Below are 23361 nucleotides of genomic sequence, written 5' to 3' on the forward strand. Positions count from 1 at the left end.
GAAAAAGAAAAAAAAAAAATCATAAAAGAGTGACAATAAGAATTGCTGAACCAGGATGGGGGGGGTGGGTGAAGTAGCAACTGGGAATTCAGAGAGAATGTAGCTTCAAGCCTTGGGACAGCAGGTAAAAAGGGAAGACCATGGAACACAGAATTTTTGTTACATGGTAGAAGGAAGGACACTGAGTCCTTACGAGCCATGGAGGAGACCCCAGTAGCAAAGTGAGAAGCTTACCTTTCTAGTTACATTTACTGCCAGGCACTGCATAAGGGCACAGGTCAACCACGGACCCCAGACAGGATGGTGGTCCCACAAGATTGTATCACCTAGTGATATCGTAGTCATCTTAGTTCTTGCAAATATACTGTGATGCCTGCAGAATAACAATGTCGCCTAATGACACATGCCAGCTTATCCCCTTGTTAAGAGAAAGGCAAATGTATTTGCATCTATTGTCTCAAGATCTGCTCTTGGTTTTGCTCAATGGTAAAACAGTGTCTTAGGAGAGAAGCTAGTGTATTAAAGAACTTTGTGCAAAGTTCTCATGGATTTTTAGGATAACTGGTGGCAAAGTGGTCTCCTCTACTTATGTCTCATTCTCCTGGGTGGAGGTATGACCTTGGACCAGTGGCATCTCTGAGTCTCACCTTCCTCATCTGGGGAAAATGATTATTGTGCAGATAAAATGAGATGATGCATGAGAAGTGCCTGAGCTGATAAATGCTTGCTGTGCTGCTGTTTATCATCATATCAGGACTTTGCAGATGAAGCACAGACTGCCTGGATTTGAATCTCTGCTCCACCACTTATAACGAGGTGACCTTCGGCAAGGTCACTTAGCCTCTCTGTGCCTTAGTTTCCCCTCCATAAAACGAGGCCAAGAGGATTATCAAGGTGCTAAATGGGTTGATGGCTGTACAGCACTTAGAATGGTCCCTGCTCACTCGGCCAAGTGCCTTGTGTTTGTTAAATAAGTAGTTGGTTCCCTTCCGCTCTTTCCAGCCCTTCAGGAAAAAGTTAGAAAATAGCAAAGAGAGATAAGATCTCTCCTGACACTAATTTGAAAAAGGAACGGATCTCTATGACACCGGTTATCCCAAGAGGCATTTCCTTCGTAGAAGATTTAGAGGCGCAAATGCGTTTATAATGGTGGAACCTTCGGCAGGTGCCAGGCCAGATCCGAGCTATTCAGGGGGCACGGCCCACTCCCCCTGGCTGCCGCGCCCTCCCAAGGTGCCCACGAGGACCGGCGGCTTTTCCGCGCTGGCCAGGGGCACGGAGCTCCGGGGATCCCCGCCCCTCCCCCGCCGGTGAGTAATGCCATTCGCGGGGAAGGGCGGGGGGAGGGAGGCGAGCCGAGGGGCAGGCTCGGCGAGGCCATGTGATGCTGGGCGAGCGAGCCGCCGCCGCCGGAGCCGCCTTCTTTCCTCCTCGGATCCCGGGCCGCCATGGCGACCCCCAACAACCTGACCCCCACCAACTGCAGCTGGTGGCCCATCTCGGCGCTGGAGAGCGATGCGGCCAAGCCGGCCGAGGCCCCCGACGCGCCCGAGGCGGCCAGCCCCGCCCATTGGCCGCGGGAGAGCCTGGTCCTGTACCACTGGACGCAGTCCTTCAGCTCGCAGAAGGTAGCCCGCGGGCGGCGGGCGCGGGGGAGGGCACCGGGCGGCGGGCGCGCAGCTCGGGGAGGGGCGGCCGGCCCTGCCCGGCCCCGGAGCAGCCCCCAAAGCACGCGGCACCCAGGCTGCCGCTCCCTCCCAGAAAGACCCGGCGCTCCGGGGGCGCCGGGAAGGGAGACAAAGGCCAGGGGACGAACGGGAGGCGGCCTGCGGGGGGCTGCAGCGGCGGGGAGCGATCGCCCCAGCCGAGCCGGCAGCCCGCCCTCTGCGCTGCCGCCCCGGACACTGCAGGCCCCAGGTCGCAGCTCTGCTGCCGCTCCGTCCCGGCGGGGGCCTTCCCCAGGCTGGGTTCGGAAGGCCCGTCCCCAGTTGCTACCCCTGGTCTTGAGCAGAGAAGGAAGGAGCTCACCCAGCCCCTCAGGCCAGCCCGCTGGCTCTCCAGATCTGGGTTTTGCTCTTAAAGGCACAGACTGTTCCAGCCCCCTGGACCCTTCTCGGATCCGGGGAAACTGGGGGGCAGTTGGAAATCCAGCCTGGTGCTGAGTTGTCAGGGTTCCCGCTTCCCGGGAGTGAGGCCGGAAACTGCACCCTGTGACTCGGGCGCCTCCAGGGGACGCGATCTCCCACCCGGCGCCGCTGTCCTTTCTTGGGGCATGGGTTCAGCACCATGGCCAGAGCCCAAGGACCGATCCTCCTGGGGCCTGAGCGGCACCGCCTCTGACCCTGACTCGTCTCCTTGGGAGAATCTTTTGTTCCTTTCACTCATTTCCCACATGGAAAAACATGTCGTGAAGAAGAAGAGCTTTCGAACCCAAAGACTTGGCTCTGGGTCTTGGTCCCGGCTCGGGTTCATTGTCTGGAAAATGGGATAATGATAATAATAGCTGCCTCTAATTCCAGCCCTCAGGGCGAAGGGGTGGCATAACTTAGCGCTCTACACTGGCACTACTCACGCTCCAGGGGGTGAAGGAACCACGGGGCCGTCCTGGTTAAGACGCGGCCTGCTGATTCTGCCCCAGAGGTTCTGGTTCAGTTCTGTGGAGGGCCCAGAGCCTGTATCTCCAACAGGCTCCCAGGTGCCGCTGAGGTCGCTGGACCACCCATCGCCCTTGAGGAGCTCCAGCCTAGGCCTAGTCTCTGAGGCCAGTCAGACTCAGTGGGAGAGCCATCTTCCCCACACGCTCACCGTGAAGCTCTGGATAAGTCACTTTGCCTCTCCAGATTCTCAGTGTTATAATCTGCAGAATGGGCCTGACATAGCCACTTCCTCAGAGGGCTGTCATGAGGCCGAAATGAGATGAGCACAAAAAGTGCTGGTGGTGTCTGGACACAGTGACGCACCTGTCATTCCAGCTACTTGGGAGGCGGAGGCAGGAGGATCATAAGTTCAAGGCCAGCCTGGGCAACATAGCAAAACCCTGTCTCAAAATATAATAGGAAAAAAGACTCAGGACCGGGAGGTGTAGCTCAGTGACAGTGTGCTTGCCTAGCATGCGGGACCCTGGGTTCAGTCTCTGGTACTGCAAGGAAATTAAAGTGTGTGTGTGGTGGGGGTCTGATGCTAATGCCTGGCACTGGGTAAGGCTCTGTTCATAATGGGGCTTGTGTAGCTCAGTGGTACAGCTCCTGTGTAGCATGCGCAAGGCCCTGGATTCACTTCCCAGCACATACAAAAGCAAACAAAGAAACAAACAAAACCCAAACCAAAGATCTAGGTAAAGGAGGGTCAGAGTTATGCAAGGTCATTCTGAGCACCTACTGCATGCCAGACCCTGTTTAAGGTACTGAGGGTTTGCAAATGAATGAGGCTGTGCTCCAGATTCTAGCATCTTCTTCCACCCAGGTCCTCTCAGGAATCACGTCCCATTGGCTGAGACTGGACAGAGGGCAGGAGGAAGACATCTTCCAGCCCCATCCCCAAGAGAACCTACGACTCTTCCCTCATAGAATATGTCCTGTTCGTCCTGAGCTCAGGGCTTAGGTAGCCCTGCAGTTAGGGCTGGGACCACCTGGTGCAACTCTACTTTTGACTGAGTTCCTGACCAAGCTGGCCTGGACATCATCTTTCCTCCCCTGCCTGGGGTCTTCCCCCTGCCCAGGACCCATGGTGGATTCCAAGGACAGAAAGGGCCTGGACTCAGTGGTCAGATACTCTGGGTTCAAGTCTCATCCTGGCTGCTTACTGGCTGAAAAGTTGCTTCGCCTTTCTGTACCTGGACAACCTCATCTGGAAAAGGGAACTTTCCATCCTCTCCTGCAGAATCCGTGGGAGCTTTGGGGGGTGTAGAAATGTAGTGCCTGGCATGTAGCAGGAGCCTTGCAGGCAAGTCCCCTCCTTCCCTCCAGCCCTGAGGGCCTTGGTTGCCTGTGGAGAGGCCCCCATCGTGGGCATCTGAGAAGCCTGTCCCTAACAGCACGTGAGCCAGTCACAGCCCGGAGTGGTGGCAGCTCCACTGGGTCCGTTCCAGACCCAGAGGGCAGCAAGACAGTGCCAGGCTCTGGGACCAGGCGGCCGGGCTTGGAGCTCAGCTCTGCCACCCATACAGGCTGTCGACACCTTGTGCTCCAGTTACCGGAGCTGCACCTTGAGAATGATAACAGCCTCCCCGACTGGGTCATCGCAAGTCAGCAGACGGACCCCCGTGAGTCACCTGGACTAGCACGTGGCATGTAGGATGTGCTCACCATGCGCCAGCCACCGTTACAAAGACATGGGCTGTGGCATCGGCCAGAGACCAGGCCCGACCCCAGCCCGCCACTTCCCAGCGAGGCCACCCTCTGCGGGTGTCTGTCCTCTGCAGGTCTCACTCTGCTCGTCTGCGTGCAGATAATGGCAGGACCCCCTCAGAGTGCTGTGAGGATGGAGTGACGTCACCTAGGGCACACGCTGAGCACCGTGCCCTACACAGTTGCACACTGACTTCCAAGAGCCACCATACATGATGGTTTGGGGCCACGGTTTCGGAGGAGACTGTGAGTGGCGTCTGAGGGTGTTCCTGGCCCAGCCTCCTCCGCCTTTGGAGCAGAAACGAGGTGGAGAGGGGCAGAAATGCAGGGCGTCAGATGCTGAGCGTAGTGCTGGCAGCCCTACTAATGGCGGTGGGACCTGACCCTCTCTGGTCTTCAGCTTCTGCAAGGAAAAAGGAGTAGATGGGTGGTCCAGCCTGCCTTGCGCCCTCCTCCCCGAGAAGGGAGCATAACCCTTTATCTCCGTGCGCCCTGCCTTTGTGCGTCTGTCTGTCCTCACTCATGCCTGTCAGCTTGTTAAAAACCAAGACCGCGACTTGTTAGCTGTGTGACTTTGGGCAAATTACGCACTGTCTCTGTGCCCATTTCCTCTTCTGGGAAAGAGGGTGTGGGCAGGTGGTGGCGCCCACCTTGCTGGGGTTTGCAGGGGTTGACAGAGTCAATGCCCAGAGGCTCTCAGAAGGGCGCCTGGCCCAGCAGGAGCGTTACGGGAGCCGGAGCTCTCCATCCTGCTCTTCCCACTGTGGGAGTTCCTGGGGGCCTTCCCTGTTCCCTGCCCCACACCTGCTTCAGGGTCCCTTACCCATCCTCTCAGGCTCCGCCATTGTCTTGGATGGACCTGGGAGCCTCTAGCTGGGTAGGAGACCCAACTTCCTACCAGGAACCAGTCGGCCCTGCTGCACTTGACCATTCACTATTCCACCCTGCCACCAAGAAGAGGCTGGTGGGTGGGAACTAACCAGACCGGCAATGCAGCACATTTCACTCCTCTCCTGCTCGGAAGCCTGCCATGGCTCCCCAGTCCCCCCAAGAAAGACCCAGAGTCCTCACCGTGGGCTCAGGCCCTGCTGCAGGCTCCTGACCTTGCCTGGGTCAGGACGAAGGCGGGGAAGCCTATGGACCCTTCTCTGCTCCTGGTTTTAGTTGACTAGAATAAAACACATGAGACTTACAGAGTAGAAAGGAACCGATCATGTTGAAGTACAGCTATCGCAATATTTTTAAAACAGATGTGTTACATAATGAGATGTGTGCTTCAGCATTAACCCATTATGTAACACAGCCTCGTGGCGGCTCCGCTCCCTGTGTGTCATGTCGAAGTCACCATGAGTGTGCGTGATGTTTCGAGGTAACTGCAACAACTGTGAAGTGAGGTGGCACCAAGGTGCTTTATCGCCTACGTCCCTAGAAGAAGGGCAGGCCCGTGTCAGTTTCCATCCCCGAAGTAAACACGCCAGTTTCCCATTGCGCTTCACGCACCCCCTTGGTGAAAAGCCCCTGCCCACGATCCTTCCTCGGTCCCTCATTCTCCCATCCTCCCTGCTCCAACCATCCTGCCCCCATCCACCCTGCGGGCTTCCAAACCCATCCTGTCCCCCTGCTCCTGCCTCAGGGCCTTTGCACCGACCATTCCTTCTGCCTGGAACTCCCTGCCCAGTTCCCAGTGTGGACTGTTTCTTCACCTTGTTCAGGCTTTTGCTCAAGAGTCACTTCCTCAGAGAGGCCTGCCCTGCTGGGCCACTCTATTTATTTATTGTGGGGCTGGGGATTGAATCCAGGGGCACTCACCAATGAGCCACCTCCCCAACCCTTTTTATTTTTTTTTATTTTGAGACAGGGTCTCACTAAGTTACCTCAGGCTGGCCTCGAACTTGTGGTCCTCCTGCCCCAGCCTCTCGATCACTGGCATTACAGGTGTGCACCACCGCACCCTGCATGGACCTTCCTATTTAAAACTGCAGCCCATCTCCGTGACATGCTTGCGTCCCAGCAGCCCTGGCCCTGTTCTGTTTCATCATTTTAATTGCTTGTCATCTGCCCCCAATAGAGCATCAGCCACCTTAGGGAAGGGAGCTTGGTTTCATGTACTTCAGAGCCTCCAGCACTTAGAACAATACCTGACACACAGGAGGCACTGGGTGCACAGCTGCTGAAAAGTGAAGCCATAGGTGTCACCAAAAGAAGGTGTTGGATTCTGTAACCCTATAACTGCTCCTTTAAAAAAATCCGTTAAGTTTGTGTGTGTGTGTGGGGGGGGGGGTAAATTTGAGATAAATAAACTAAGGCTCAGAGATGCTGAGTACCTTTTAGAAAGTCACACAGCAACTAAATGACTTATAGAGATGCCAACTCAGTGCAGCATGTAAACAGGGCCTGGCTGAGGAGGGACAGTGTCTGACCAGTCACAATGAAGCACCGATGGGCAATGGTTGAAGTCTTGTCACACGGCCTGATGACCACCTACGTCTGGTGGAGCCTCCAGGAGGCAGAGATGGCAGATGGCCTTGGTGGCTGCATGTCCTTCCCTTGGGCTTGGCTCCTCTCGGGTCCCCTCCCCCGCAGGCTGGCACAGGGCTCTGGCCTGCAGCTCAGCTGAAGGTGAATGTCTCCTTGGCCACCTGCCAGGGTGACCCTGAGGCAGCTCCAGGCAGGGTTACAGTGCCTCTAAAGATAGTCCCCTCCCCAGGCCACCCGGGACACCCACTGGAGCCCCAGGCAGAGAATGGGGCGCCGTCCTGCCTGGGTTCACCTGCGAAGGTGGAGCCTGGCTGGGTCTCCGCGGCGATCCGTTTGGAGGTCCCGGCCCGGCCACGCGGCTGGGGAGGAGCCTGATGCCAGGGTCAAAGGAGGCCAGGAGCGGCCGGAGGACAAGCGGGAGCGGGGCCACCCCCAGCCCCGGGCTCCCGCAGCCCCGGGCCCAGCTCGTGCGCCAGCGCCAGGTCCACACACGCTCTCGCTCGCTCACACCAACACGCGCACCCAGGACTGGAGTGCGCCCTTGGCTGTACACTCCGCCATGCGCACGCACCTGCTCGCTCGTACGCGCCCGCTCACACTCATACCAGACCCAAAGGGATGTGGCCCACGCCACTCCCTGCAGCAGTTCTGGGACGGACCTGCAGTCCCCGCCCACCGCCACCAGGAGGTGGAGCCAGGCCAGCCCCGCCTCGCGCAGGGTCAACTCCGCAGGGCTCCAGGGCACTCCGAAGGAGTCCAGCCCCTCTGTTCTACAGAGGAGAAAAAGGAGGTTCAGAAAGGGGCGGCGAGAGCTCTAAAGTCACACAGCATTACGGTGGCAGAGCCAGGATGATGAACGGGGCCCCTGCCTCTCAGCCGGGGGCTCCACTTTTGACTAACAGTGCAGATGAGTCTGTGTGAGGGCTGGGCGTTGGGGGTGAGTGACCTCCCTGCACGCGGCCCACCAAGTGGGAGGGCTGGTAGCTGAGAGGGCAGGCCTGGAGCTCTCTGGGACGCCAGCCGGGAGCAGGGCAGGGGTGCCCATGCGGGCGTGTGGGAGTAGCAAGGTGGGCACCCACGCGTCCTGTGCCGGGTCCCCATCCGCATCACGCCGTTTCGGCCTCACAGCAGCCTGGAAGGAACAGATCACGGTCCTCATTCCATTAGAAACTGGAGATCAGAGAGGCTGCGTGGCTTGTCCAGGGTCACACAGGGAATATGCTGCATAGGTAGGCTTCAGGACCTCCAAAACCTCTTGTGACACCGGGAGCCGAGGCGGGACACCAGTGCTGTGGGCCAGACACCGCTGCACAGGGCTTGATGCCCTGAACCCTCACAAGCCCTCCGAGGGAGTGGCTGTAGCACTCCCCGGAGCCAGAGGCACCCAGAAGTAGCGTCACTGTGAAGCCACTTGACCATCCAGCACTGGAGCAGGGATTTGAACCCACATCGTCCAAGGCTCTGCCCTGGCACCAGGCTGCCTCTGCCGGCGCTGACTCCAGGCATCTGAAGGAGGTCAAGGGCGCCCAGGCCCAGGACGCCCCACCTTGGGTGTGTGGGGACACCGACGCTCAGGGAGAGCCTGCCTTTGCCTCTCTCAGGGGGACCCTCCCGCCCCCCAGAACTGGAGCAAAATGTGGGGAGGAGGGTGTAGGAGGGGATTCCTACCATCCCCCTGCCAGGGCATCTGGGAGGAGTCCCTCCTTTCTGAGTCTCAGTGCACAGGTAAGGGACACTTGGACTAGATGATCTCTGAGCTGATTTCTTCCAGCTCAGAAATATTGGGCTGGGTCAGGAGCATGCCCCGCCTCAAGGATGTTGGCATCTATCAATTCAGGTGTTTGTCTGGGAGTCCTCAGAGAAAAGGAAAGACTCAGGAGAGGGCAAGCCCAGGACTCCAAGAGGAAACCCTCAGAGAAAAGGGCACTCTCTGGTCTGAGAGTCAGAAACCATTGTTGCTAGCTTTAAGTCTGCTGTGTGACTTTGGGTATGTTGCTTGCCCTTTCTAGACTTCAATTTTCTCATCAACGAAAATAGGGAAATATTCCCTGTTCTGCCCTTCCTGGGGGGTTATTGTGAGCATCCAACCAGGCAGTTAGATGGGAAGGCACTTGTTTGGAGGCAATAAAACCTCAACTCATGTTGACAAATTATTTTTCACCTCACTTTGGTCTCAAATTAACTTGAGGAATTCAGCTCTTGATTATGATGATGATTAGAATTTTTGAGAATCTCCCAGACAGATGTACCACCAGAGACCCAAGTTTAAGTGACAGATCATGATAATGATAATCATGAATTGCCGTCTAAGTACCAGACACACGCTGGCACAATGTACCAGGACTGCCCCCATTCTGCAAGCAGGGAGACTGAGGCTCAGGACACTTAAGGAGCTTGCCCCCATGGCCCTGCCAGGAGTCCCGTCCCGGGTGTGTCCAGCTGTAAGACCCAGCCCTAGCCATTGGGCCACACTGCCTCTAGGCCCAGAGCAGGCCCACCTTCCCCCCACTGCCAAATACAGGCCCCTGAGACATGCCCCCGGCCAGTGCCCAGTGCCCACGGGCTGAAAGCAGCCGTGTGCCCCTCCTCTATGTGACCTCTGACCTCCCTGCCCACACCCCCGCTGGCCTGGGCAGTGTCCCCATGTCCGCCCGCCTTCCCCTCTGACCCTGGCGCCTGCAGGTGCGACTGGTGATTGCAGAGAAGGGGCTGGTGTGTGAGGAGCGGGACGTGAGCCTGCCGCAGAGCGAGCACAAGGAGCCCTGGTTCATGCGGCTCAACCTGGGCGAGGAGGTGCCTGTCGTCATCCACCGAGACAACATCATCAGCGACTACGACCAGATCATCGACTACGTGGAGCGCACCTTCACGGGAGGTAGGCCGCGCTCCTGGGACCGCAGGCTCAGACAGGGGCCCGGGGCCTGGGCAGGCCGGGAAGTCCGCTGGGGCCACCCAGGAACCACAGGGCCCCGGGCTGCTGGAGGCCTGCTCCTCCAATACTCCGCGGAAAGCGCCGGCCCAGCTGCCCCGGGAGCACGGCGGCCACAGCCCCCTTCCCCAGGACCTCTGGAGTCACAAGCACAGTCCCTCCGGTCCCAGTCCCTAGTCAGACTCCCCAGGAACCCCATAGACACAGCAGGGTCCTGTCACCCCAGACCCTGGGGGACCCTATGTCTTCTCCCTCCTTTTGGCCATCCTGAAGCTTGGTGGCCACTGAGAGGGCATCAGGGACCTGCAGGTACTCTTGAAAGGATAGGAGCAGGTGAGGACCAGAGGTAGAGGCCTGGGTCGCCCCCCAGGGCTGAGAGAACACACAGGCACACACACACACACACACACAGATTTTAATACTGGCAAGTAATTTATATATACATGACATGTAATTTGATTTTATATAGATTCATACATATGTATTTAATGAACTTGCCAGTGTTGAAAATCAAGGAGGCTTGAGTGGTAAACACCCAGGTGTCCAGTCCCTCTGGAAATCAGGCAGCACAGGGCCGAGGCCCCTCCTGGCCACCGTCGGGCTGAGAGGCGCTCCCTGGGAGGTGCGGCCTGGCAGCCCCAGTGAGCCAGGCCCTCCGGACCCCTGGGATCCCGGTCTGCCAGCGCAGAGCCCTGGGGGCGGGCGCCCCGGCCCTCTGGGTTCTAGGATGCAGGGCGGCCGGCGGCTGACTCAGGGTCAGTCGCCACCTCAGCCCTGCCCTTGGGTGCCCTGCAGAGAACGTGGTGGCCCTGATGCCCGAGGCGGGCAGCCCGCAGCACGCGCGGGTGCTGCAGTACCGGGAGCTGCTGGACGCGCTGCCCATGGACGCCTACACGCACGGCTGCATCCTCCACCCGGAGCTCACCACCGACTCCATGATCCCCAAGTACGCCACGGCCGAGATCCGCAGTGAGTGCCCGGCTGCCGCGGAGCCGCCGCCAGAGCCTTGCGCGCCCTCTCGGTGGACTGGAGTCCCTGTCTCGCACCCTGCTCCCGCGCGGCTCCTCCTCCCGCCCTCGCTCTCCCTCCTCCCGCCCTTCCTCTCCCTCCTCCTGCCCTCCCTCTCCCTCTCCCTCTCCCTCTCCCTCTCCCCCCTCCCTCTCCCCCTCCCTCTCCCCCCTCCTCTCCCCCTCCTCTCCCCCTCGCCTTCTCTGTGCCCCTGCCTTTCTCTCTGGCTGTGGGCCCTCTCTCCTGTCTTGCTTCTCTTGCCCTCTTCCTGGCCGTCCCTCTCTGGAAGTCCCGCTTCCTGCCTTCCTGCGCAGAGGCTACAGGCTGCCTGTCCAGCAGAGGCCTTTGTTATTGCTGGGGAGCTGGGAAGCCTCCCCAGAAGTCCCAGCCACAGACTGTCATTGTGGCCAAGGGCACTGTGTGACCTCAAGGTTGGAGTTACTCAGGAAGGCTGCCCAGTGTGGCAAGGCCCCCAGTGGGGTCTCTGCTTGGGAGTTGGACTATTCAGATGGTCCTTTGACAGCTGCTTATAGACTTTGGTCCAGGCTCCTGCAGACCCCGGGGTTCTATAGTCAAAAGAGTCAGGAGGAGCCCTGGCAGATCACAGGTGCTCAGTCAGTGGGCGCTTCTTCGCCCCCCACGTCCTCCTCCATCCCACTGACGTTCAAAGGCAGGGAGGGGCATCAGCCCCGTCCCTTCAGCACTCTCTTGAACAAGACTCGGGGTTTCCCTGTGGTCTTACTCCCGTCAGCCAACAGCATCTATGGGACCGTGATGCGGGCTGGGAACAGACGGGGTTAGACCCACTCCTGCAGACCCAGGGCACAGTTCCGTGGGAGCAGAGACAAGGATCAGGCACGTACAGCGCGAGGCTAAGGAAACTTGGGCCCTCTCTGGAGAGCACGCCCCGGAGACTGTCCTGCAGGCACACCTGGAGACGCGCACCAAGCACAGAGATGGTCACCGCGGCATCGTTGGTCACAGCAAGAAACACAGCTGGAAAAAGCCGGCTGCCCTGGGTTGGGACTGGGTGAACCAGTTATGGCACTTCCGCATAGCGGCCTGCCAGGCAGATGTTCACAACTAGACGCGCTCTCTGAGGCTCACTAGGAGGGACAAGAGAAGGCAAAATCCCCGAACGTGCTGTCACCAACGCACGTAAAAGGGAGTTAAAGGACGCAGAGGGGCTTGGAGTGCACGGGGATCTTTCTGGAAGAAGCACAGAGAGCTGCCCATAGGTTGGGAGGGGTCCAGGGCATTCAAGGAGGGGGACATCCAGAGTGACTGAAAGGACAGGAGCAAGTGGGAGGGAGAGGGGGAGGATCCACGGGCTCCTGGAAGGCAGATCGCAGCTGGGACATCATCCAGGGGGTGAGGGGCGGGGTGCTGTGGGCAGGGCAGGGAGGCCTGGAAGAGGTTCCACCCATTGCTGGGCTCCTGCTTGTCCACTGGGCGCCGTCTCCTCCTCAGGAGGCTTCTGGGCCCCTGGGCCCCTGGGCCCCTGCGGGTGGCCTGCTAGGCCCCACAGCACTCTGCTGCTCTTCATTACAGATGGATCAGGCCGTGTCACAGGGACTTGGTGTCTGTCTTGCCCGCGGGCCTGAGCCTAGGGCAGGGTGGTGTCTCATCTGCCCCCAGGTCACAGTCCGCAGTGACCATAAGTCAACCAGTGTTTGGTTAGAGGTAGGGGAAGGATGGGGAGGCCCTGGGTCAGGACAGGACCCTTCCTGTTCTCTTCGCAGGACATTTAGCCAATGCCACCACGGACCTCATGAAACTGGACCATGAGGAGGAGCCCCAGCTCTCTGAGCCTTACCTTTCCAAACAGAAGAAGCTCATGGTGAGTGCCTGCCGACCGCGTTCCCCACTGCCTGCCCATGGCCAGGGACTGGAGAGGCGGCTCTGAGGTGGCGACCGCCTAGTGATTTGGAGAGGGAACCCGGCTTGCTTCGCCGACCCTGTGTCCTCTGCTGCCGTTTCCTGGCTGTTCGACTTTGGGCAAGCCACCACCACCCCAGGGCCTGTCTCCTCACGCAGAGGCTCTGTGTCCAAAAGCAGAACGTTGAACGCAGGGTCTTGTGCAGGGCGGTGTCGGGGCGCCCCAAGGGGAGCTGGGGCGGATGGCAGAGATGGGGAGAGGAAGCGGCCGCGCCTCGTCTGCTCCCCTGGGAGGACCAGAGGCGCCACACAGCTGGTCCACCTGGTGACCAGGACCAGCCTTGAACGCCCCCATATCGGTTGGCCCTTGGCTGCAGACTGCCTGGTGGGGTGTAGGGCTGGGGACGACCTTCCTCCTATTTCTGGGCCAGGCCGCTCCTCGATGATGGACAGCAGCCCCTGGAGAAAGGACACCTGTGGGCCACTGGCAGCCAGCCCTGCAGGGGCTGGAGGTCTGAGTGTCCCAGCCCCTGAGTGGGATTTGGGCAGGATGGCCAGGCTCACGGGCTGGAGCACCAGATGAGGGAGGCTGGTTTGCGGAAGGCTCAGGAGAAGCCCCTCCCGCCCCTGCGTGTCTTGACCGCACCGAGCGGCTCAGCCTCCGTCCTGCCCGTCCTGCCGCAGGCCAAGATCCTGGAGCATGATGACGTGAGCTACCTGAAGAAGATCCTCGGGGAGCTGGCCATGGTGCTCGACCAGCTCGAGGCCGAGCTGGAGAAGAGGAAGCTGGAGAACGAGGGTGGGTGCCAGCCCGGGCGAGGGGTGGCCGGCCACCCGCCTCCACCGCCCCGCCCCGCCCAGGGTCTTCCTCCCGGGTGGTGGGGCCTGGGCTGTGGAGTTGGGCAGGCTGGGTCAAGCCTGGCTGGGCCTCTGACTGGCGGAGTTGTCTCGGGCAGGGTCCTCACCTCTCTGGACCTCAGGTTCCCCTATATGGATAACAGGAGAACCTCCCCAGGGAGACACTGAGATGCGCCTGAGACCCCGCCTGTGGAGCGCTTCGGCCTGGGCACAGCACGCAGCACATGCTGGAGAGAGGCTGGAGACGAGGCGGGTGGTCCCATGACCACAGCCCACCTCACCTGGCCCTGCAGGAGAGCTCTGTGGCTCCTTCCTGCTGCAGCCAGGCCTCCAGGCCTCCAGGCCTCCGGGCCTCCAGGCCTCCAGGCTCTGACCTTGACTCCTCCTGCTCTTGCGCAGCTTCCTTCCCAGCCCCACACCCTGGCTCCTGCAGCCCAGCCTGAGTCCCCTCTCCCTGACGCTTGGCTCCATTAGACTGTGACACTGGCCTCAACCCTTCTTTCAGTCTCACTCTGGATCTTTCCATCTTGCTCTTTTTCCAGAGGCCTGTTAATCTTATGTCCTCAACAGTGCAAATGTCTGGGGCATGTGCGACATGTGCATGTGCCCGGGAGGCGGCAGCACAGTGTCAGAGCCAGGCAGATTAGGGTTAGGGTTGCAGCTTTGCTGTGTGGCCTGGGACAAAGTCCCTTCTCTCCTGGAACCTCAGTTTCCTCATCTGCGAAATGGGATGGTAATAACACAACTTAAAATATTAACCCTATCTTGTTGGACTCGGGAAAATTAAAAGCACTCAGTACCATTCCTGGTACATATAGTTGAATATACATGCAGCTAAAGGTAAGCTTCTTCTCTGGATGAGAAAACTGAGGCTCAGAGACATGAAGTAACTTGCTCAAGGTCACACAGCTCGTAGGTGTTGAGGCAAGAATAGATTCCCTCTCAAAGGGTTCAGTATTCTTTGCAGCACCTCACAACTGAGGGCTGAAGACACACAGAGCCCTAAAGTCCTGAGCAGGGACATCATACACACTGAGGCTGCTGCCTCAGCTTTTCCTGGAGAAAAGCATGATAAACAACACCATACACCTCGAGGAGGAACTGTCCAGTTTCCACCAGAGAGGGTGCTCTCAGAAGAACTTCCAGGGTCCAAAACGCATGGCAAGTCCAAGGCCCGCCTTTGGGGTTGGGCACTCTCAGCTCTGCCTTCTCTGGCTGGATGACCTTGAACCCCAGGCACGCGGTACCTGGGTATTCGTTTGTTGGGGTGATTGAAACAGACACCACAGACCTGGTGACTTGAAACTGGAAACCTGCTGCCTCCCGGTTCTGGAGGCTGGAAGTTCAAGGTCAAGGGGTCAGTGGGCAGGTTCCTCCTGAGCCCCTCCTGGGTGAAGATGGTGCCTTCCCACTGTGTCCGCGATGCGCGTTGCTCTGCTGTGCAGCCCCCGGGTCTCTGTGGGCCCAGCCTTGGATTTCTGGGGAGGTCAGTGAGACTGCCTTAGGGCCCATGCTAACATCCTCATTTCGACCCACCCACCTCCCTAAACCCCCGTCTCCAAATACAGTCACGTTCTGTGACACCGGAGCTACGAATGTGTGACATGGGGGAGGGACAGGACTCAGCCAGGACGGTGACTTGACACGCACTGCGGTGGAACGCTGTTCTCCGTTCCACGGAGGTCAACTCTCTCCATCCTCACGACAGCCCTAGGAGGTAGACTGTTCTCATTTAACAGATGAGGAAACTAAGGCACAGAGACATTCGGCAACTTCCCCGAGGTCACACAGAGAAGTGGTGGAGTGTGGATCCCAGCCCTGGTGCCTCCTCGGAGCTGAGGACATGAGTGTCTCCATTTCGGGGATGTTGGGAGGACTGGAGAGAAAACTCAAGTTCAGTTAGCTCCTGAGGGCCTGGCACCCGGGATGGAAGTTCCACAAATGTTAGCTGCTGTTGTGATCAAGGGGGACTTGGGGTCTGACCCTGATGGGGGCTAGAGTGGGTGGCTCTAGAGGAGAGCTCTGGAAGGACGTTCCTCCAGGGTTCCCAGACAGAGACTTGGCTGCCCGCCGGTCTCTGGGTTGGGGGTCTTCTGAGAGGAGGGGCGTTGCACTGCCCCCCAGTGAGATGACAGGGCTGTTCAAGGCTAAGAGGTGTGTCCCTTGGGACTGAGAGGCAGCAGAGGCCCAGGAAAGTGGCTCTGGGTTTTAAAGCTCTGACTGGCTGTGTCCGCGTGGACTCTGTCACTCATTCACCCTCCAGGGCCCGGCTGAACCTGCCCTGGGGACACTCCCTGGTGGGCGGAGCCCAGAGTCAGAGGAATTATACTGTCAGGTTAAGACCCCTGCCTTGGAGCCAGATGACATCAGTGCAGATCCCCCACCAGGCACCTCCTTGCCCTGTGACCTTGTGGAATCCACTCCTCCTCCCTAAGGTCATCTGTGGAATGCGAGCAATAACAGAAAATAACTCACGGCAGGTTTGGGAAGACTCGTGAGGGTGGTGAGCAGTGGGCACTTTGCACAGTGCCAGACTCGAGGCAGAGTGTCCTAGGAAGAGCAGTTTTCAAAGGTTTTTTTTTTTTGTCTGTGTTGCTGGGGATGGAGCCCAGGGCCCCAAGCACGCTAGGCAAGTGCTCTACCCCGAGCTACGTCCCCAGCCCTACCTCCATTTTTTACATTCATTTATTCAAATATTTATGGGACATCTCCTATGTGCCTAGGGATCAAGTTGGGAGCAAAAAACCAGACAGTGTTCTTTCTTTTATGGAGTTTATGACCCAGAAACAAAAGGACGTTAGTCAAACAATCCCACGAGGAAACAGCATTGCAGAGTGATGTGCTCAGCTCCACGAGGGCAGGGGCTGTGGATGGGGAGGCCTGGTTCAAACCACAGGGCCGCCCGCACAAAAGGAGAGCAGAATAGGCAGAGCTGGGTGCCACTCAGTGGAGGTGCCTCGCCTGGCATGCCTGGGGCTGGGCGTTCCATCCCCAGCACCACCAGAAAAAGAAGTCAAAATGGGCAGGACAGACTCGATAAAGTGAGACACAGGATGGGAAGAAACCTAGGGAAGGAGGAGGGGAGCTCCGCCCAGACCAAGGGGATGCCGTAGGGTGGGAGAGCATGGGAACCGCTCGAGCAGTTGTGTGGTGCATCGCGGGGCGAGTGACACAAGTGAGGCCGAGACAGTGGAGAGGACAAGGGGTGACTCCGGGCTCACAGTCGACATTTGTGAGGTTAGATTTTACACTGAGTGCAATGGGAAATTCTTGGAGGTTTTTGAGAAAGGAATTAATTGTATCGGTTAGCTTTGCTGCATAACAAATGATCCCAAACCTGAGTGACTTGAAAGAAGAACTTTTCATTTGTTCTTGACTTGTGGCTTAGCAGCCTGGGCTGGGCCCAGCTGGGAAGCTTGTCTCTGTCCCACACAGGGACGACTGGCTTTGTGCCTGCGATTGTGGTCAGCCAGCATTCAGCAGCCTCGCTGGCATGTCTCCTGTGGCCTGGTAGACAGCAGGCCAGTGGAGGTAACTGGACCATTTGCTGCTCCTCGCCCAGCAGGCTAGCCCAGACTCGTTCATGTGGTGGCCGTCACAGGGTTGCTGAGAGCGGCTGGAGAGCAAAGTGGCTTCCAGCCTCTGCTCGTGTCACAGTTATTTCACTCAAAACCCAAGGACTGAAGCAAGTGGCACTTCAGAGTCCAGATGGAAGGGTGGAGATCTGTCAGGCGGCCCTGGGGTGCAGCTTGGAGAAGGGGGAGAGGAGCTAAAAGGCGGACTGAAGATACACAGCTTCCGGTAGGAGGTGAGGACCACAGAGGGTCCGGCCTTGGGAGGGGAGGACAGGGCCCACCAGCGTCAGCAGGAGCAGGAGGCAAAGGCCGGAGCCGCTGGAGCCCCGCCTGTGCGTGCGTGGTGGCGGGACCCCAGGCCTTTCATGTCTGAAGCCTGCGCTTTTCTGAATGAAGCGTGAGATGACATCGTCAGCTGAGAGAGACCTGGGGAAGGTCCTGAGGGTGTGAGGAGAGAAGGTGAAGCCAGCAGTGGTGTCCCCGGGGAGTAGGGCGAGCCCCCTGGGGAAGTGCAGCAGGACCTGCAGTGCCCAGTGTCCTCCTGGGCTTCGCAGCCCTGAGTGGGAAGCGTGGCTGGCCAGCTCTGCTGTGAACCGTCTGTAGCGGCTGTGGCTGGCAGACTCAGGAGCGCCAGCTGGGGGTTGTCAGGGTCTGGGGCATTGTGGAAGGGATGCAGAACGGGAGGCGTCCCCCTCCAGAGACACACCGATGGCTGCCGAGGGACACCTGTGTCCCGCAGGGTACCTGTCAGAATTTGCCAGGAACATAGACGCAGGGAGGTCAAGCAGCTCCCAAAACACGTCTGCAGGCAAGCAGCCAGACGACGTGGGCGCGCGTGCACTTACGCTAGCAGGCACCGTGTGGGCACAGACGCCCACGTGTGTGGATATGAACATGTGGATATGAGCTGGAGCTGCACGGGTCTGTGCAGGCATGCAGGGTTCGTGTACATGCATGCAGGATGCAGCTGCACAGGCAGATCTACCACAGACCCCGGAATAGCGTGCACAGGGGCCTGCGTCATGTGGAGAGGCACATATGTGCATGTTCATGGCCGACATCCAGCAGCGCATGGGGTTGGTGATCATTTGCATGTGGGAAAGAGCAGCAGCATGCAATGGTGACAAGCACAGACTCTGGAGCCAAGTGACCTGGGTTCGACTCCAGGCTCTGCTCTGCCACATACCAGCTGTACAACTTTGACCAGGTTACTTAACTTCTCTGTGCCTCAGTTTCCTCCTCTGTAGAATGGAGATAGTAATCATACCTACTTGCTAGGGCTATCGTGAGGACTGAGGGCACTACGCTGTGCTCCCCGGGGCCTCTCCTACCCACAGGCCCCCACTTTCCGCCCTACTTGCTGGTTTCTCCTTGTGGCCCAGTATCTGGGCTGCATTCGGGACTATTCTCAAATCTGTGTCCGCTCACTCGCTTGCTACTACGCGCATGCTGCAGCTGGGTGTCCACCCCTAATCCTGCCTCCTTTCCCTGACTCCCCCAGCCCGTTCTCACCTTCCCGGCACCTGGCGGGAATCCCGGCCATCCTCGGGAACACCTCCTGTTTTAGCTTTTTCACTGCTGTGACTTAAGGACTTGATCAGAACAATTGTAGAGGTGGAAGAGTTTACTTAGGGGCTCACGGTTTCAGAAGTCCCTGGCCATAGACAGCGGAGTCTGTTCCTCGGGGCTCGAGGTGAGGCTGAACAGCATGGCGGGGGAGTGTGGCAGTGGGATGTGGCTCCCTTGGTGGTCAGGTGGTCAGAGAGGGACTGTGCTCGCCCCGACGCCCACATCCTCCAGCCACACCCCAGTGCATGGGCCCTTGGTTGACCCCACCAGGGACTAACTCACTGATGGTTGAGGCTCTCGTGACCCAGTCATTTCTCCTCTGAACCTTCTTGCACTGCCTCCCATGTGAACTTCTGGGGACACCACATCCAAACGACGACACTCCACCCCTCACACCACCTCCCTCACCACTTCGGGCTCTGCACCCCTGGCCAGACCTCAGACCTGCTTAAAGCTGACTTGACCCCTAGACAGCACCTGCCCCTGGACTTACACCAGCCCTGACCATGACTGGGGAGGATGCCGGGGCCTCACTGGGGCTGGTGGGCACCGGCCTCGGGACCTTATGCTGCCTGCCTCCCTCTGCCCCACTCCCCAGAGGACTTCTGTGACCATCCTCTTAGCCCTCCACCCTCCACTGTTCCTGTCCTCACTCTCTGCTGACCCCTTTTTCCCTATATCCCCAAGAAAATCAAGGCATTAGGAAGCGATTGTCACAGCCAGGTCCCCACGACTACCTGCTGGCAGTAGTGTCCACCCCCATGGTGTCTCCTCAGTGCTAAGAGGCATCTTTGTGCATCACACCAACATCTCTGGAACTGGGACATGTCTTGTGATTGGCAGTTTGATTATTCCCTCTTACTTCAAGATGAGCGCCTCACTCTTCATGGTAACGTAGATTTGGTGACATTCAGTAGCATGCTGTCCTCCTTAGCAAGATGCACTGTCCCTGAACAGCCCCTCCCATGCCCTGGACCCCACCCCTGCTGCCGACCCCTCGAATTTCTTCTGACCTGGCTTTGACTGCCAGCAGCCTGTCCACCTGTCTTCTTCAAGGCCACCAGCCTCTAAATGCATCGCCAGTGCTCAGGCCTCTTAGGGGACCCGTACACGGAATCCGAGGGCAGCCCAGCACTCCCGCTCCTTGGGACACTTGGCCTCAGCCTCCAGGCACCCCACTCCCTGCTCGCCTCCTCCTTCTGAGGCTGCTTCTTATCGTCGCCTTTGCTGGTTTCTCCTTGTTGCTGAAAACCTGAACCCTGGAGAGCCCAGGGCTTGGTGTCTGAGCCGAGGGGGAGGAACGAGCCCGGCTCTGTGGGAGAAGACTGTGCCATGCAGCTGGAGCAGCAAGTGCAGAGGCCCTGAGCCCGGAGTGCCTGGCAGGAGGATGGGCGGGGGGCAGTGTGGCTGGAGAAGAGGAACCTGAGGTCAGGAGGCACCTGGGGGCTGGATCACGTGGGGCCTTGGAGGAACTGAAGGCCTTCGGCTTCTGTCCTCACCATACCGGGGCATTGTTAGAGGGTTTGGAGTGGAGAGAAGTGACCTGATCTTAGTTTTCGCAGGATCCCTCTGGCTGCTGTGCTGAGAACAGACCCCAGGGGCAAGGATCTCCTAAGGGACATTATAATTTGGGTGTGAGATAAGAGTTGTCTGGATTAGGATGGTAAGAGTGAACATCAGATTTTAAATGTATTTTGAAGATAAAGCTGATGGGAATTGCTGACACATTATCTATAGGGGACGAGAGGAAGAATTCATGGTCGCACTGAGGCTTTTGGCCTGAGTCACCAGAAGGGTGCGGTACCGCTTCTGAGGCGGGGGTGACTGCTGTGGGTTTGTGGGAGCTGACAATCCAGAATTCTCTTTCGGACATGCTGAGTTTGAAGTGCAGAGTGGACCCCAAGTGGGAGCTGCTGAAGAGGCAGTTGGATGCGATGCTGTAGTTTAAACACACACGTTTGCACTTTAGAAGTTGATTTAAGCCAGGCTGGTGTTGTACGCCTGTGGTCCCAGCTCCTCAGGAGGCTGAGGCAAGAGGATGCCAAGTTCAAGACCAGCCTGTCTCAAAATGAAATAAAAAGGTCTGGGGGCGTGTCCCAGTAGTAGAACACTGGTCCAGCATGTCCGAGTCCCTGCAAAACACACACACACACACACACAGCAGTTGATATAAGAAAATAAAGATAGAGCTAGGCATGGCAACGTCATGCCTATAAGCCCAAGTGACTCGGGAGGCTGAAGCAGGAGGATCGAGGCCAGACTCAAAATAAAAAATAAAAAGGACTGGGGATGTAGGTCAGTGGTAAGTGAGAGAGAGAGAGAGAAAAGAAAAATATGACGAGCCGAGCAGGAGCGGGTGACCCCTGGTGACCCCGCAGGCAGAGAAGGCTGGGCTGAGCGCTGGGTCCCTCTCCTCCCTCCAGGGCGGAAGGGCGAGCTGTGGCTCTGTGGCTGTGCCTTCACCCTGGCGGACGTGCTCCTGGGAGCCACCCTGCACCGCCTCAAGTTCCTGGGACTGTCCAAGAAGTACTGGGAGGACGGCAGCCGGCCCAACCTGCAGTCCTTCTTCGAGCGAGTCCAGAGACGCTTTGCCTTCCGGAAAGTCCTGGGCGACATCCACACCACCCTGCTGTCGGCCGTCATCCCCAACGCGTTCCGGCTGGTCAAGCGGAAACCGCCGTCGTTCTTCGGGGCGTCCTTCCTCATGGGCTCCCTGGGCGGGATGGGCTACTTCGCCTACTGGTACCTCAAGAAAAAATACATCTAGAGCCGGGCCCGGGCTCGGCGCGTGACTGTCGGTGTCTCTGTGCTGTGTGATTCCCAATGACCTCCAGAAACCCGCTGTCCCGTGAACACTGGACAGCGCTTCCCGCCCTCGTTCTGAGTAACTGTCGTCAGTGTGAAAACATTCCATAGTTTAGAAGTAGCCGTCGCCTGTGCCGTGACCTGGGGCCACGGCTCCCTAGAGGAGAGAGAGACAGAAACGACACGAATGCCTTTTCTTTCGATTCAAGGTCTCAAGACGGAACTGTGGGGCCCGGTTAGGATCTGAGGTGAGTCCCAGGACGTGCCAGCCGACAGGGCCCAGGTTCTGGGAGGTGCGGGGGCTCCGAGAACCTGACCCCTGGCCTCCCTTCCCTCTTGCCAGGACAAAGCCAACACCAAGACTCGCCTCTGCCAACCAGCACCTGGGGCTGGCTGGGTTGGAGAGCCAGAGACCCCGTGGAGGCCCCTGAAGATCAGAAGGGGCTTCCTTCTTCTCCTGGACATGGACTAAGGCAGCACTGGCCAAGGCAGTGGCACCCAGCCCTGGGCATGGGGGACAGACGCCATGAGACCCTGGCTCCCCTCCTGAGGTGTGCCCTGTCTGGCGTTCAGTAGCGATTCCTGGGAGCAGCAGCCACCGGCCACTCCCGACCTTGAGTGGTTTTCCCATCCCTTGAGGTGGGACTGTCAGCAAAAGCCATGTTGACCTCTCAGAAGGTCAGTCCCAGCTCAAGTGCAGGGGTGGGTCCCTCTCAATCTCCTTTAAAGCCCCCCTTTCCCACGATTCCAGGGGCTCCCCGTGCTGCATGCAGGGGGGTCTGTGCCTCCACGCAGCCCCCCTGGTCGGGCCTCACTTTCCTGTGCCTTTCGCATGTTGGGAAAGGGTCTGCCTGTGCTTAGAAGCCACTGGAAGGCCCCAATAAAGCATCCAGGAGGAGCAGTTGCCTCTCAAGTCTCAACCTGTTTGTCCACCCCGCTCCCGCTTCCCAAGTCAGGCCAGCGGGCTGGACGCGAGGTCCACGGTGCCGAGTGGAGGTCAGGCCTCTAGGTGGTGCTCTGGGCTGGTTTCTGGAGAGACTTGCCAAAGCTCTGGTCTCGCGTGAACCCTGCTCGCTTAGCGCAGCGCCTCCCAGTTTACGGAGCCTGTTCACAAACATCTGCCTATGTTGATCTTCAGGGGGCACCAGGGCACATCCCGACCCATTCCTAAGCGGGAAATGTGTTAAAATGCCCAAGGAATTAAGCCGAGATTATAATTTGGGGAATAGAAGGCATAGTACTATTTATTTTGAAAAAAGATGGTAAGAATCTGCACATTTTCATCAAGCTAAGAGGAAAAAATAGGGCTAAGAGAGGCCGATGCGGAACTTGGAGATCACAGACGCCCTGTGGTACTGTGTGCCCGCTGGGCTGCCCAGACACGCACACAGAGCTCCCTACTCACAATTAAACCAACAGCACTGTCCTAGCCGGATCCACGCCTCGTGAAATGAGGACAGCTCACCCTCTCCAAAACACGAGACTCGGGAGGCCCTGCCAGTCTGTCTTGCCTCTCTGGTGAGGTCAGATTCTCTCCTCCTGGGTCCACAGATCCCAGTCGAGCCTGGGTACTATAACGTGCAGACCGACTTCGGCTGTCACCAGCATTCCCGTGACTCTGCACCTCACTGGCAAAGAAAATCCTCACAACTGCTTCACTCTCACTTCCAAGACGGACCACAAGGCCATGGTTGATAGTTATAATTGCTCTTTTTCCCACAGCTATTCTATGTTCTCTTTGCCCCAAATAGTGCTCGACTGGGTGGAGTACTTTGCCTGGTGACACAACCCCAACTTTGGTGGCTCTTGGGTTGCTGTGGTTTTCTAACCATCTTTTGCTATTTGATGTGGAGGTCTTTATTACAGGGCACCCAGGACCCCCTGCTTCCATACACAGTCCCCCATGCTACCACTG

General features: G+C 58.2%; 1 protein-coding gene across 2 annotated transcripts; it reads left to right on the forward strand.

The window, feature by feature from the left end:
- The first annotated feature begins 1361 nt into the window (after positions 1–1361).
- GDAP1L1 (ganglioside induced differentiation associated protein 1 like 1) lies at positions 1362–21434 on the forward strand. 2 transcript variants are annotated; one of them, XM_079126929.1, is made up of 6 exons: positions 1362–1628; positions 9507–9699; positions 10549–10722; positions 12504–12601; positions 13324–13438; positions 21065–21434. In XM_079126929.1, exons 1-6 carry the CDS (start codon positions 1449–1451, stop codon positions 21406–21408), a joined length of 1104 nt encoding a protein of 367 aa, XP_078983055.1. In that variant the 5' UTR covers positions 1362–1448; the 3' UTR covers positions 21409–21434. The 2 variants fall into 2 exon arrangements, with proteins under 2 accessions (XP_078983055.1, XP_078983056.1); XM_079126930.1 differs by lacking the exon at positions 1362–1628 and adding an exon at positions 7538–7761.
- Positions 21435–23361: the final 1927 nt, after the last annotated feature.

The sequence above is a fragment of the Sciurus vulgaris genome (genome assembly GCF_902686455.1).
Source record: "Sciurus vulgaris genome assembly, chromosome: 2".
NCBI lineage: Eukaryota > Metazoa > Chordata > Mammalia > Rodentia > Sciuridae > Sciurus > Sciurus vulgaris.